We start from the raw sequence: 12,545 nt of genomic DNA, 5'->3' as shown, positions 1-12,545 counted from the left end.
AAGATCTTGTTTTTTGTGACCTCTACTGGTTTATTTTTCAACTTTGCTGCAGTGATGTAGGTGTGCTCTAGGGTGTGGTCAGTACACTATGACATCACTGTTGGGTGCAACTGAGCACACCCAATCACATCCATCAAAGGTGCAACAGACAAACTAGAGAGTGCAGTGAAATATTGTTGTTCAGCCTGGTGTTAAGTTACTCGTTTGAGTAGACTAACCAGGTGGGAATTTTCCAGTCACTAAGCCCTGCCCCTTGGTACAGTTTCTACACCTGATAATATTTCCATCCTTGCATGATACATGCAGTCTATTTTAAAGCTAACCGATCTCACCTTTCACAAAATTTGCAGTAATGTCTAAAGGCTTCTCATTTCTAGATGGCTAGATTTTGTCGGCTAGAATTTTGATCATTCTTAGTTAGGTAGCTAATACTAGCACTAACACTAAAACATAGCTGAAAACTCTCCAGCTGACTTTTTAACATTTCCAGCTTGTTTTAAAACAAGAACCTGTAAAGGGTTAAGATGAATTAAATAAGGTAGATTTAAAAATTAAGATGCAATGATAAAATGACTATAAAATACAGGTATAACGATAGTAAGAAGTTATACTAAAAACAAATAAAATAAATTAAGAAGGCAGGCAGAAAAAACAAACAAGTAATACAAGAAAAAGTATATATATATTATATATTTCTATATTTTAGAGCAGGAAAAGCATCAATGTAAATGACAGCTCTTTTCTGTTTACTTGGTATTTTCACTCATTCTAGTTCATTGACCTCTACCTGGGTAAACGTTGGGCAGAGTTGTGCTGAGAACTACCTGAGGTCACCAAACGTGAACATGAATAACTATGAATCATGAAGGTGTTGTTGAAGTTGCCCCACCAGGTGCAACAAAAGTGACAGGCGAGTAAGCGAGATGTTAATCAAGCACTGTCCGTACACACCCGCACATTCATGAGAGGAGGTCTAATTAGGAAAATTAACTGAAAACACCTGTATGGGTGGACCATAGGTGTGTAAGGGATATTCCCAGTAAGTAATGCCAGTAAGCCAGTATGCCCATTGGTATTGTGTCATTAATTGTATCTCTTACAGAGTGTCTACTGGTCTGATTATTTCTTTAGATTACTTCATTTTCATTACCCTGTTCATTCACATTTATGTTCTCTCTCTTCTTTTTGCAGTTAATGGAATATCAACATGTGGTCAAAAAAATGAAAAAAAAAAAAAAAAAAATCCCATCAGCAAATCTAGCAGGGCAGTCAACTAGCCAACCTATGACTGCTCTCTGACCTTTGACCCTTCTATAAGGACATGACATCGCACAGGACACAATTATTAATACATTTTACTGTTATGGCATTTTATTAATGGACATCATTCAAACCCACCACCGGGTGGCTGCACACAGTATTTGGACATTATGAAACGAGCATATTGATCAACATTTTTTTGTTTGTTTTTTAAGATGTTTTGGTATGCATTTTAAATATAAAATAGAGATGTTTAAAAATCTACTACTGTAACCCTCCGAAAAATTAGTTCTGTATTTTTATGTGTATTTATGTGTGTGCAATACAAAAACATTTGGGAGATCAGAATGTTAAAATTCAGCTTGCTTTAGTTCTGGTGATGTATATACATTGTGATTGTTGATAACAAAAACAAACATTGAAATTGCTATTCTTGCTATCAGAGGAATTAAGAGTTTACGTAAAATCCAGTTTATGAGCTACATTTCTGTTTGCTATGAGCTAAGTCATACTGTTTGAATTGTCCAATTTCAACCTATAATACTAATTTAAATGTAAAGAAAAGCAGAGCAGCTTACACTTTGCATTGATGATATGTTTGCCTTTATATCAGTGAAATAAGAAATAAGAGAATGTAGCATATATGTAATATATGAAAATCCAAGACTATTGTGTAGTGCATGGGGGGGAATATTGTAAGTAAGATCATATGAAACTATAATATCTTCTGTTTGATTTGTGAATCACTGACTTGTTTGTTTGCATTTGTTAATGTTGTGCATCAGTCCTGTCCCAAATGTTTCTAATGTCCACAGTTATGGTTAACATCAAGCGTAAATATCAAAACCTCATATCGAAGTGGAGGAAAAGTAAACTCCTGGTTGCTGAAGCACCCCTTACATTTTGTATAAAAATTATAAGAAAACAAGCTCATTTTTCATAATGTTTGTACTTGTATTGTATGACTGTATGTAGGGTTTCTGTTGTCATTTTATTCTTGTCATTTCCAGTGTGTTACTCTGCCAATTGCACAGAGAAAGTGGAGATGATGAAGATGGAGCAAAGGCACTATAGTCTTTACCTTCAGTCAGGTTATGTGTTAATCTGACAGTTGGGCTTATAAATCTGGAAGCGTCATAAAAGCATTGGATTGAAGAACGTTGCAGTCAGACAAGAGGATGGTAAGACAGCAGTGAAGGAGTCAAATGAGAGTTGGATTGTAATACATGTTGGGATGTCTTCCTTGACGATCAGTGCTTCTACCAGCCAGTGGTCTCCTTCCCACTGCAGGACAATGCCAATGTCTTCGTCATCCTTACTGTTTACTCTTTTCAATTGGTTGGTCTCTTCTTTTTTAAGGGGAAAATATGATAAACATTTCTTTAAATGAAACGTATGATGTCAATGCAATGCACCACTCCTTATATGGTGTGTACCTGTTGCCAGCACGGCAATGGATGGCTTAACATGTTTAAGAAATAAATAAATCAGCTAAAAGGTGTGATAATGAATGAGTTTTACCTTGTTTTGTGTTGCTGGTTAATCATTATCGCCTTAGTGCGGAGATGGAGTGTGTGTGTGTGTGTTATAACTTGAAGTTAATTATTTGAAATAGTTCTTTGTGTTCTTTGCTTTATCCTAATAAACTGATATACAGAAGTGATATTAGTCTAAAAGAAATGTATAGGTGCTGTCTTGGCTAAAACTTAGATAAAAGCTAAAACCACTTAAAGTTGGTTAAAAAAAAAACAAAAAAACCTTTACCTCTGTGGTAATAAGGCAAATCTGGTTTACATACATAGAAAATAAGGAATTTTTGTAATAGTGTAAACATTTAGACATTATGTGTTTAAAGGCAGGTAAGTTGTAAGGTACAAAACCAAAGGAGATTAATGATTAAACTCCTTTAGAAATGGCTTCTGCCTCGTTCATATCGAGTGACATTTCTCCCCAAGGAACTGATGTGAGTGTCTTAATAAATGAGGTGCAGCCTTATGGAGTGGTCGACCCTGCTGCCTTGGAATTAAACGGATTACAATAGAGTGATATCAGTTTTAAGGCTTTAGAATTGCAAAAACTGCATAATGTAACCATAATTATTAAATTGTATTATTAAATCTGTCATATTTCTATATCAAATGTAATACTTATGTTCATTAGTATCTGCGGCTGAGATTCCTCATCTACCTCTGAGCCCAGCTGGGGGGCAGCACCACGTCTGGTGTGTTTAGATGGCAGAGCAGCAGTTAGTTGATTAAAGATGAAAAACATGCACTGCATGTTTTATGTGTCCTTTACATTTTTTTTTGCTATAATACACACTGTGTACTAAAGCAAATATAATATTTTATTGTACGTTTGAGTTAGCAAGTGAAAAACAACAGCACAAATTCACAAGATACAAAACTATACATTTGTAGACTTTTATTCTCTATCAGCCATAGACACACTGCAGCCATTTTTTGTCTTTTTGAATTTTGATACAGTAATACATGCCCTTATAGATATTTATATATGCATTGTATATGTGTATAACTGTCATCATCACAGAAAAGGGATGCTGATTTAAATTAAAAGCATACCTGTCACAGTGAACTTCCACTAGTTTGCATTTTACATTTTTCTAAATCACAAAGTAAACAGTGATAGTGAAATAAATACATTACATGTTGTAGATACATACAGTAGCGATGCTCAGAGCTGTGAATAATGCTATATTTAAGCTCTCAACCTGCTTCATTACGCGTGTAACGTAATCTTGTATTTTATCATCTGTCCCGCCAAAATGAGACTCTCTCTGTGAATAAGATATATTGTACCTCTCATATCCTGTGCATAAAAGCATGGAGGTGTTCCCTCCTGACATTCAGGAGTGCAAATGCGGTTTGTGTAAAATAAATCTTTTCTTTGCTGACACTAGCACACACTCTTTTACTACACTCACAGACTCGTTCACTCGCAAACACACCACACAACTGCCAACACCTGGTCCAACACTTTCTTGTTAAAAAGATAACCTAATAAAAGATTAAAACATGAAATAAAAGCAAAAACACCTGATCACCTTACCACAAATGCCATATCAGAGAAGTGTCTCCAAAATAGCTGTGATGATTTAGTCACCAGTGACAAATTCAATAAATAGATAGAAACTTCTCACTGATATTCAAACAAAGCTTAAATAAGTCCTCTATACTCACTAGTAAACTAAACTCAAAATTAAAAAAAACAAACTGTAAAATAAAACACCTTAAAATAACTAAATAATTTTGACAAAAACCTCTTCAAACAAGCTGACAATGCATTATGTAACTCAACACATGCATGGACACATAAGGTACCTACAGTACAGCCTCACTCACATCCACCATTCATACAGTATGAGTAAAGATCAACAATTTAAAATGCCAAAAAAACAAATAGAATCAAACATAATAACAGAAAGAAAGACACACACAGAAGGGAAAGAAAGGCAGAAGGGCAATCCATAGAACTACAAAGCAGTCAAAGCTAGGATCATAATGACAGATGTTGATTAGTCATGCCTGCTCTACTTCACACAAGTGATTATTAATTCCTAGGCTACTGATGTCAGTAATGTCTATATTATAGATAATATATAATTCCCAAAGACAGATTACACATAGCCTACACAAAACACAGCAGCAGCAATTAAATTCAGTGTCGATACAGTCTGGTTTTCTCTGTGTGACATCTTGACCACCTGAATCAAAAGAGCGGAGAGGCTAGTACAGTGAGTGAGACAGTTTTTAAGCAAGGAATATCTGAGAAACTCTGGTTGTGAGAGGCAGTGTAGTGTGAGATATTGTCTTTCAGTCCAAGCACCTACTCAGAGAGTAGTACCAGTATTTTGCAGGTAAAGTGTTCTTTGACTTCAGGAGGTTTGTGAGTTAGTTGATGTGAATTGTATTCCTGTTTTCTTTTTGTTGTTGCTCTACCACAGCATCAAGACAAACATATCAAAAACAATTCTGACATGGAAAGTAAAATAAATCAGGAAAACATCAGAAGGCTCTCTTTGGTCACAAAAAGGCAAAACAACATCAGAACGTGGAAAGAAAATCATGAATACATAATAGAAGCCAGGGAAGAAAACTCCAAATTGTAAACAAAGGGTCATCTTCCAGGACTTAAATGGGAAGACTGTGGTAGCTTTGAGGTGCACACTGGGATTGCATGTGGCTAATGCATAGGATCAGGGGGGAGCTGGGGAGAGTGTTACACATTCTTCTACTCTTCCTCATCATCCTCATCATTGTCCTCCTTTTCTTCTTCGTAGTAGCGGTGAAAGAGCTGGTGGAGATGCTGCTGTAGATCATGTGTTTTCGACCCTTTTCTGGGGTCGTCCACTTGCTCTAGAAGGACCTGTTTGCGCTGCCCAGCTCCCTTCACCACTGTCCGTCTGAGGGTGCGACCTTTACGCATGTGGGCCCTTGAGAGGGAGCAAGGAGGGAGTGGAAATAAACAGAGGAAGACAGGTCAGCTCTGTGGAAATTAAATTAGTGGAACAGATACTTGGGAAGGATATAAGTAAGTAAGTACAGTAAGTAAGTACAGTATATGCTATGGTATAGAAACAACACATCCACAAATTATATCATGCTTTGTAAATCCAACATTCAATTGTGATCACATGCACAGCTACTTCATAGCTACTTTCTAGCTGCAGAAACCTAAAGATGATGTTATTAAGCACTTTAAACAGGCTAATGATCAATTTGAGATTCGATGTGGTAGCACATTCATGACAATTGCATATTATCTTCTTTTTTCCTTTGATTTGTGTAGACAGTAAACACAACAAATAATATTAGAAATAACAATATAAATGATATAATAAAACTATGACTTACTAAATCACACATTAACTGAACCACACTTGAATGTTACCGATGTAAAACCATGGAATACAATCTGCAAACCTGCTCCGTTAAATAGTGTGAACTGCATGTACTCAACAACAATGGGACAACTGTTTCCTCACACTTCGTAGTATAATAGTATAGTAGATGTTTGGAAAATATTGTCAAAACTTTAAATACATATCTCATCAGGTTAATTTCCTGTTGATTATGAATACATTTTACAGTACACTGCTTGACTAAGTGGTTAATGATAGCAGCCACAGCAAACATTAGTCAATATTAGTAAAACTAATAAACCTATAGCACAGCTATCGTTGTAAGAAATCACACTCACAAAATACAAGAAGACACACACACACACACACACACACACACACACACACACACACACACACACACACACACACTCAAACAGGTGCACTCCAGCACTCACACACCTCCTGACCACAGTTCCATCTTCTTTGACAGTCTCCCTCTCTACCACATGAGGGAGCTCTGTTCTGCTAAAACCACTTATATAACCTAGTGCCTGGTGGCATGAAAAGAAGAAAACAGTGTTCACTTAATTTGGAAAGATTTACCTGGTACCTTTCCATGTGCCTGTGAAATAATTTTCTACATGAGGACTGTTGAGCCACAAGTTATTGACAGTATTATGCTTTTAAATATATATATATAAAAATATATAAAGGCCCTATCACATATAGTGTATCAGGTATAGTAGAAGTGGTCATTGTAAGAGAATAATGATGACAAGGTTACAACAAACAAACCTGTTTGAAGTCGTCTTGGGCTGAGGGAAGGTCAGAAGCCAAAGATGGATCGCCCTGGTGTGTCATTGTCCTTTCACCCTCCACCACTGTTGTCCTTTCTACACGACTGACCTTACAACCTTCAGCTGTCTCCTGCCTTGATCTTGATAAACCTTCGCATTCAGCAAATGTTACCTATGTCAGAAATTTTTTTTGTTAGTTTGTTAAATAATTTACCATCAATTACCATAGCCAATATACATGTTAGCATGTCTGGTATTTTCTGTAAAAAAAAAGATACCGTGAAGACTATGATAATGAACACACACATAATACACAACACACATACCTCTGTGTAGTCTCCATCACTCTTCAGTAGAGTTCGCTTCATCACCTTAGAATATCCATCTCCTTCTGCCATACTGATGGATCCCTGGGGAGCTCCTTCTAAGGACACCTGTTCATCCTCCAGACCGTCCACGGAGACACACTTGCGAATAATTTTACGGGTGACCTAAGGAAGACAACGTGAGCAAAAACTATTAGGTGTTGATCTATTTAAAGGAAAGGTAACCAATGACATGATTTGTGACATGAACATTCCAGAAACCAATGTTTTCTGTCTCTGAATGAAATGGAGCAACAGTACAACAAAAACCCTTACTCCAAACATGTGATATGTGCATGAGAGCTTATATAGAATCTTGCTTTACCTTTTTGACAACTAGATGCCCATTTTCATCTTTGTACTTTTCTTCTGTCACTGATTGAGTGGGGAGGTCAGGTATTTCATCAGCCTATAAGGGAAACAAGACAAAAAATATTCAGGAATGCTAACTTCAGTGCGAGATTTACTTGTTTAATTCACCACTTCAAAGATGTTAGTGTCAAATGTTAAAGAAAAAATAGGATACAAAATGTTTAGGTAGTGGTTCAGTAAGAGAATAGAGGCTTTGGGATACAGGAAACAAACTTGCATTCTCAGGGAGAAAAGGTTACAGTAGGTTGACAAATAAACCAACAGAGAAGTGCTCACAGCAGCAAAAAACACCACCGTGATGTATGCAAATCAAGTGCCCTAAATTAATCTTCAAACACAACTTTTTTTACTCACTTTGATGAGACTAAAGGTTGTTAGACAGTAAACATTTTAACATCACAGTAGAAGCCTAGCCTGGTAAAAGTTTCACTGCAAAGTTGCACCCTCCATGCTCATTTAAAACGCCATCAGTCATGCTAAATTAGATACCTGAATGACAACTCTCCTTCGCACTATTCTGGTGGTCAAAAATTCATCATCTGAACTTTCTGACATTGATCCGAGTTCTGCTGTGATTTCCTGACCAAGCAACACAAACCCATTAAAACTGAATGAATGAAAATATATGAATGCTATGGTTGCAGCAAAGCAAGCAATAAGCAGAGTGATATGGAGCACTTTCCATTGATTTAGAGTATTTTACAATACATTTTCGTAGTAGCTTACATTGGAAAGTACAACATGGCAGTCTGTAACTTGGATAAACATTTTTTGCATAAGTCCATGCTTTTACTTAGTTAAAAAAATAATGTGCTTATTGCTGGTGAAAAAACATGTAGTTTATGTCATTACTGTGAGTGATACGGCTGGTTACAGGTAGCAAAGTAACATGCTGAGTCAGGACAGGTTAAATATGATATCAAAACAAAATAAGGGTTATAGGGAGTTCTAGATCCCATCCATGTGGCCAGAGGGTTAGCAGTCATTCCTTTCTGAAGCAAATATAGTATTTGGTTAAGCTCAGCTGTGGGAAAAGCTTGCAGGTTGGGGTGGTTAACCAAATCTCATCTTACCCTTGTCAGATATTTATCAGTATCATCATATGACCCAATTTCACAGACAGGAGGCGGTTGTGAAGCCTCACACAAGGTGAATTCTTCATCCGATGCTTCTGAATAGTGTAATAATTCTTCGTTCTCTTCATATAAATTATGAAGAGGCTCATGGACAGAAGGAGCATCCTCATAATCTTCACTTCCAGAGGACAACAGGACTCTTTGATTCACCTTTTCTAGCACTGTAGGATGGCTGAGATGCCCGTGGGGCTGATCTCCAATTGACCTAGTACATGGACCAGCTTCATCGGGTTCAGTCTCTGAGAAATCTGATGCAGCCTGTTTGCAGTCAAAATAAGGCTCTGGGTCAGAGTATTCAAAGGTTGGGCTGTCTGCACCACTATGCACAACTTCTGCATATTCTGGAGGCATGTGGATATAGATGGTTGTGATAGAACGGGTCTCTGCATACCCGGGTGGGATGCTGTACTCCTCATCAGAGGTTGATGAAGTCATTTCTGCTTTTAGTTTAATTGAAGAGGGTTGAAAACACTGAGAGTCTACTGGAGTCAGAGACTCTTCTGATTGCGGTCCACTGGTCCTTGACTTATCCTCATCTGAGGATGTCTCTAAGTTTCCTGGGGAGGGGTACGGTATCAGTTCTTCAAAGCAAAAATGTCTTGCAGATGTAACTGTCTCTGGAGTCAAATCAGAAAGAGACTGAGAAGAGAAATCCTCACTTTGACTGACTTCAACAGAAGTTGCCTCCCAATAAATATGGAATTTGATCTTGGGTACTCTGTGTTGCTATTTCTTCAGTCACACCCCTTGAGTCATTAGATAAAGTAATCTCTGCTTTTAGTGTAATTGAAGAGGGTTGAAAACACTCAGAGTCTACTGGAGTCAGGGACTCTTCCGAATGTGGTCCACTGGTCCTTGGCTTATCCTCATCTGAGGATGTCTCTAAGTTCCCTGGGGAGGGGTACGGTATCAGTTCCTCAAAGCAAAAATGTCTTGCAGATGTGACTGTCTCTGGAGTCAAATCAGAAAGAGATTGAGATGAGAAATCTTCACTCTGACTGACCTCAACAGAAGTTGCTTCCCATAAATATGGAATTTGATCTTGGGTACTCTGTGTTGATATTTCTTCAGTCTTAGCCCTTGAGTCATTAGATGATATAGCTGATTCAAGTTCATCTTGACTTTGTAAAATGTCAGTTGTAGAATCTTCCTCACAAATATTAGCCAGAGGTTCCTCAGGTTTGTCAGATTGATTCTTTGCAGCCTTCTCTGGGGAAATCACTGCAAAAAATGTCTCAGTAGAATTTTTATCTTCTAAACTTGAGTTCAGTGATGGTTCCATCACTTCACAAAATCTTTGGGGAGATTCAGGAATTAAAGGGGAGTCGGTAGGAGATGCAGGACTAGCTTTACAAATAACAAGACTTGATGGTATACTTGTCTCAGAGGATTTTGTTAGATCAGGAGTGACTGTGACTTTTTCAGGTTCATCTTGAATGGATGTCTGGAAATGTGTAGGCTCTGTGACTGCTAAATTTGTGTGGTTAGTATCTTCTGCAGGCTGTATAACACATAACATGCTAACTTTCTGGGTATCAGTATCTTCTGTAGGGCATTGATCTTCAGGTGAAAGGTATTCAAAGTCGTAAATATGATCACTTTCAGGGCTTTCATCACTGGATTCTGACAGAGCTGGATCAAGTGTCTCTGGTCTAAACTTAAGTTTCATCTCCTCCAGATCTGACAGCAGTTGGTCAAGCTGAGGGGACCCAGACCCTGGTGGTGTTGGAGTGGACTCTGAGGACATGATCATTTGGTCATCTGGACCGTCTTGAGCTGTTTGACAGAACGAGTCTGGGGTCACAGAGCTTGGTTTAGCTAAGCCACAATTTTCACTTTGTTTGAAGAATGACATCTTTTCATCTTTTTGCTGTGGTAAGCAACTTAAATCGGTCAATGTGATTTCAGGTTGGGTTTTGGTAATTGGTAATTCTAGTTTTTCAGTGGAAAGTGTGTTTTGATCATGTGCCACAGATGGTGTCTCGGTTGTAAACACCTGACTCAGTCCTAAAGGAACATTTTTTTGTTTTGAAGATTCTGAAACATTTGTCTTGAAAGATGCTGTTGATACCTGCAAGAAATGATACAATGGTATGGGAAAAAAATATGAATAAATATGACCTGTGATTTATTTTGGTCATGAAACAAAGAGGCAAATGAAGCATGCATTTGCCAATGACAGACTGGTTTTATACAGTGTCTCAAATAAGGAAATTCACTTGTAGCCCACTTGTGTTTAGGTCATTGCAGTAGGATCTACATGACCACATACAATTTAAAACACATTACATACTACGTGTTATTGATTAAGATGCTGCAAAATGAACATATTTAAGAAATATTCTTGATATTTGGAGATATTAATTTGAAAACAGTATCATTTTACAATAATAAAAACAGGGCACAAATGAACTTGAGCCAAAATCAAGATTTGGTGTAACATGAAGGTGGACATGCATCATTTTACACCCATTTGAGGTACATGGTCACTGCCCTGTCTTAGCATAATGGCAGGAAGCACTGCACTTTCCATGAAAATGCTAAACCCACCAGTTCATAGAATTAGTCATAGTCAAATGCTACTCCTGTCTGTTTCACTAACAGAATTAAACATTTTAAAAATCAAATCACCAACCAGTGGTGTTCTGTCACCTGCCTAGACATTTGAGATGACTATATGGGAGAAAGGTGGTAGTGGCATGCAACTGTAATAAACTGAAGTTGAACTTTTTTGGACATGTTGGGAAACATTAGAGGTGCCAATGGAGTGGTATGTCTCTGTGATCTTTTTGTTACAAAAACAGTGGGAGCATGTGCCATACAAAAAGGAAGGCAAACAGAACAGCCAGTACATGCCACTAGCTGTGGCAAGTACATCAGCTGGTTGAGACTTTTATGGCTGTTAAGAGAAGATCTAAATAGCACTGTGCAACATTTTGAACTATATAAAATTGAAATCTTTAAAAAAAAGAAAATGTATGGCACTCATGTAAGATATAATCAAAGCAGGAATCTCCTTGTCTATGGCATCATTAAGTCCACTGGTTACCTCTATCTACTAACATTCCATACCAGGACAAGAAGCTCATGTCACTAAGACAGGGTCACTCTGCAGGTTCCATTAGTTGTGCTTCAATGCAAGATAATTTATTCTTATGCAAACATGCCACAGCAAGACAGTGAAGCTACTGGGCATTATTAGTGAAAGCTTGAGGGAAGAGTTCTACATTCACACTGTATGTATTGCCATGTTTATTACTTTGGTAAGCAACACTGCATTCACTGCTGAGAAAGAGCTTGTGCTGTCTTACCGGCACCAATGAACTTTTGCTTTCTTCCTCACTCATGGATTTTCTTTTCATGTTCTTGGAAAACAAATCTTGAGTGTGTATCATCTTGTCATCTTAAATTGTGATTCAGGGTCGGTACATTTATGGTCATGTACACGTGGTCTTTGTTTCACTGATTCTCGCTCTGCTTGAGTTTGTTTGTGGCAAGCCTCCTCCAGCCAGACAGCATGATGAAATTAAAATTTCTGTTCTACAGATGGTATGTGACTCAACTCAGTGCAAAACTGGCTAATGCCATTTGGTCTGACCAGATCTAGTTGAGGATATTTGCTGTCCAGGACTTGACAAAAAAAGACGTTTTTGATTGAGGAAGGAGCTATGGGTCCTGTCTAAACAGGATGTAAATGTCAATGTGTTGCTATAACATCAAGTACTGTAGTACTGCTGTGCCTTCCTGTTGG

At 37.7% G+C, this 12,545-nt stretch overlaps 3 protein-coding genes across 18 annotated transcripts in view; 1 reads left to right on the top strand and 2 right to left on the bottom strand.

Moving 5' to 3' along the window:
- camk2d2 (calcium/calmodulin-dependent protein kinase (CaM kinase) II delta 2) overlaps window positions 1-2,771 on the top strand; it is a 38,939-nt gene extending 36,168 nt beyond the window's left edge. For 15 of the 16 annotated variants that reach the window (XM_051384672.1, XM_051384662.1, XM_051384660.1 and 12 more), the window contains 2 exons: window positions 773-910; window positions 1,192-2,771. In XM_051384672.1, the coding sequence (XP_051240632.1) occupies window positions 773-866 (94 nt within the window). In that variant the 3' untranslated portion in view covers window positions 867-910; window positions 1,192-2,771. The remainder of the gene's footprint in view (window positions 1-772; window positions 911-1,191) is intronic. The other variant, XM_051384663.1, reaches the window with a different exon arrangement.
- An 898-nt stretch (window positions 2,772-3,669) lies between these two features.
- LOC127354640 (uncharacterized) lies at window positions 3,670-9,456 on the bottom strand. Its single transcript, XM_051384681.1, has 7 exons — window positions 8,732-9,456; window positions 8,148-8,237; window positions 7,612-7,695; window positions 7,248-7,412; window positions 6,920-7,093; window positions 6,584-6,675; window positions 3,670-5,713 (listed from the first exon to the last, which is right to left on the bottom strand). The coding sequence occupies exons 1-7, from the start codon at window positions 9,227-9,229 to the stop codon at window positions 5,512-5,514; spliced, it is 1,305 nt and encodes a 434-aa protein (XP_051240641.1). The 5' UTR covers window positions 9,230-9,456; the 3' UTR covers window positions 3,670-5,511.
- Window positions 9,456-12,545, bottom strand: part of LOC127354626 (ankyrin-2-like) — a 44,279-nt gene continuing 41,189 nt past the window's right edge. The window contains exon 45 of the mRNA XM_051384643.1: window positions 9,456-10,865. Within this exon, the coding sequence (XP_051240603.1) occupies window positions 9,465-10,865 (1,401 nt within the window). The 3' untranslated portion in view covers window positions 9,456-9,464. The remainder of the gene's footprint in view (window positions 10,866-12,545) is intronic.

Source organism: Dicentrarchus labrax, unplaced genomic scaffold (assembly GCF_905237075.1).
Source record: "Dicentrarchus labrax unplaced genomic scaffold, dlabrax2021, whole genome shotgun sequence".
NCBI classification, from domain to species: Eukaryota; Metazoa; Chordata; class Actinopteri; family Moronidae; genus Dicentrarchus; species Dicentrarchus labrax.
Note: the sequence above shows the minus strand (reverse complement) of the source record. Positions and strands in the feature narration are given on the sequence as shown.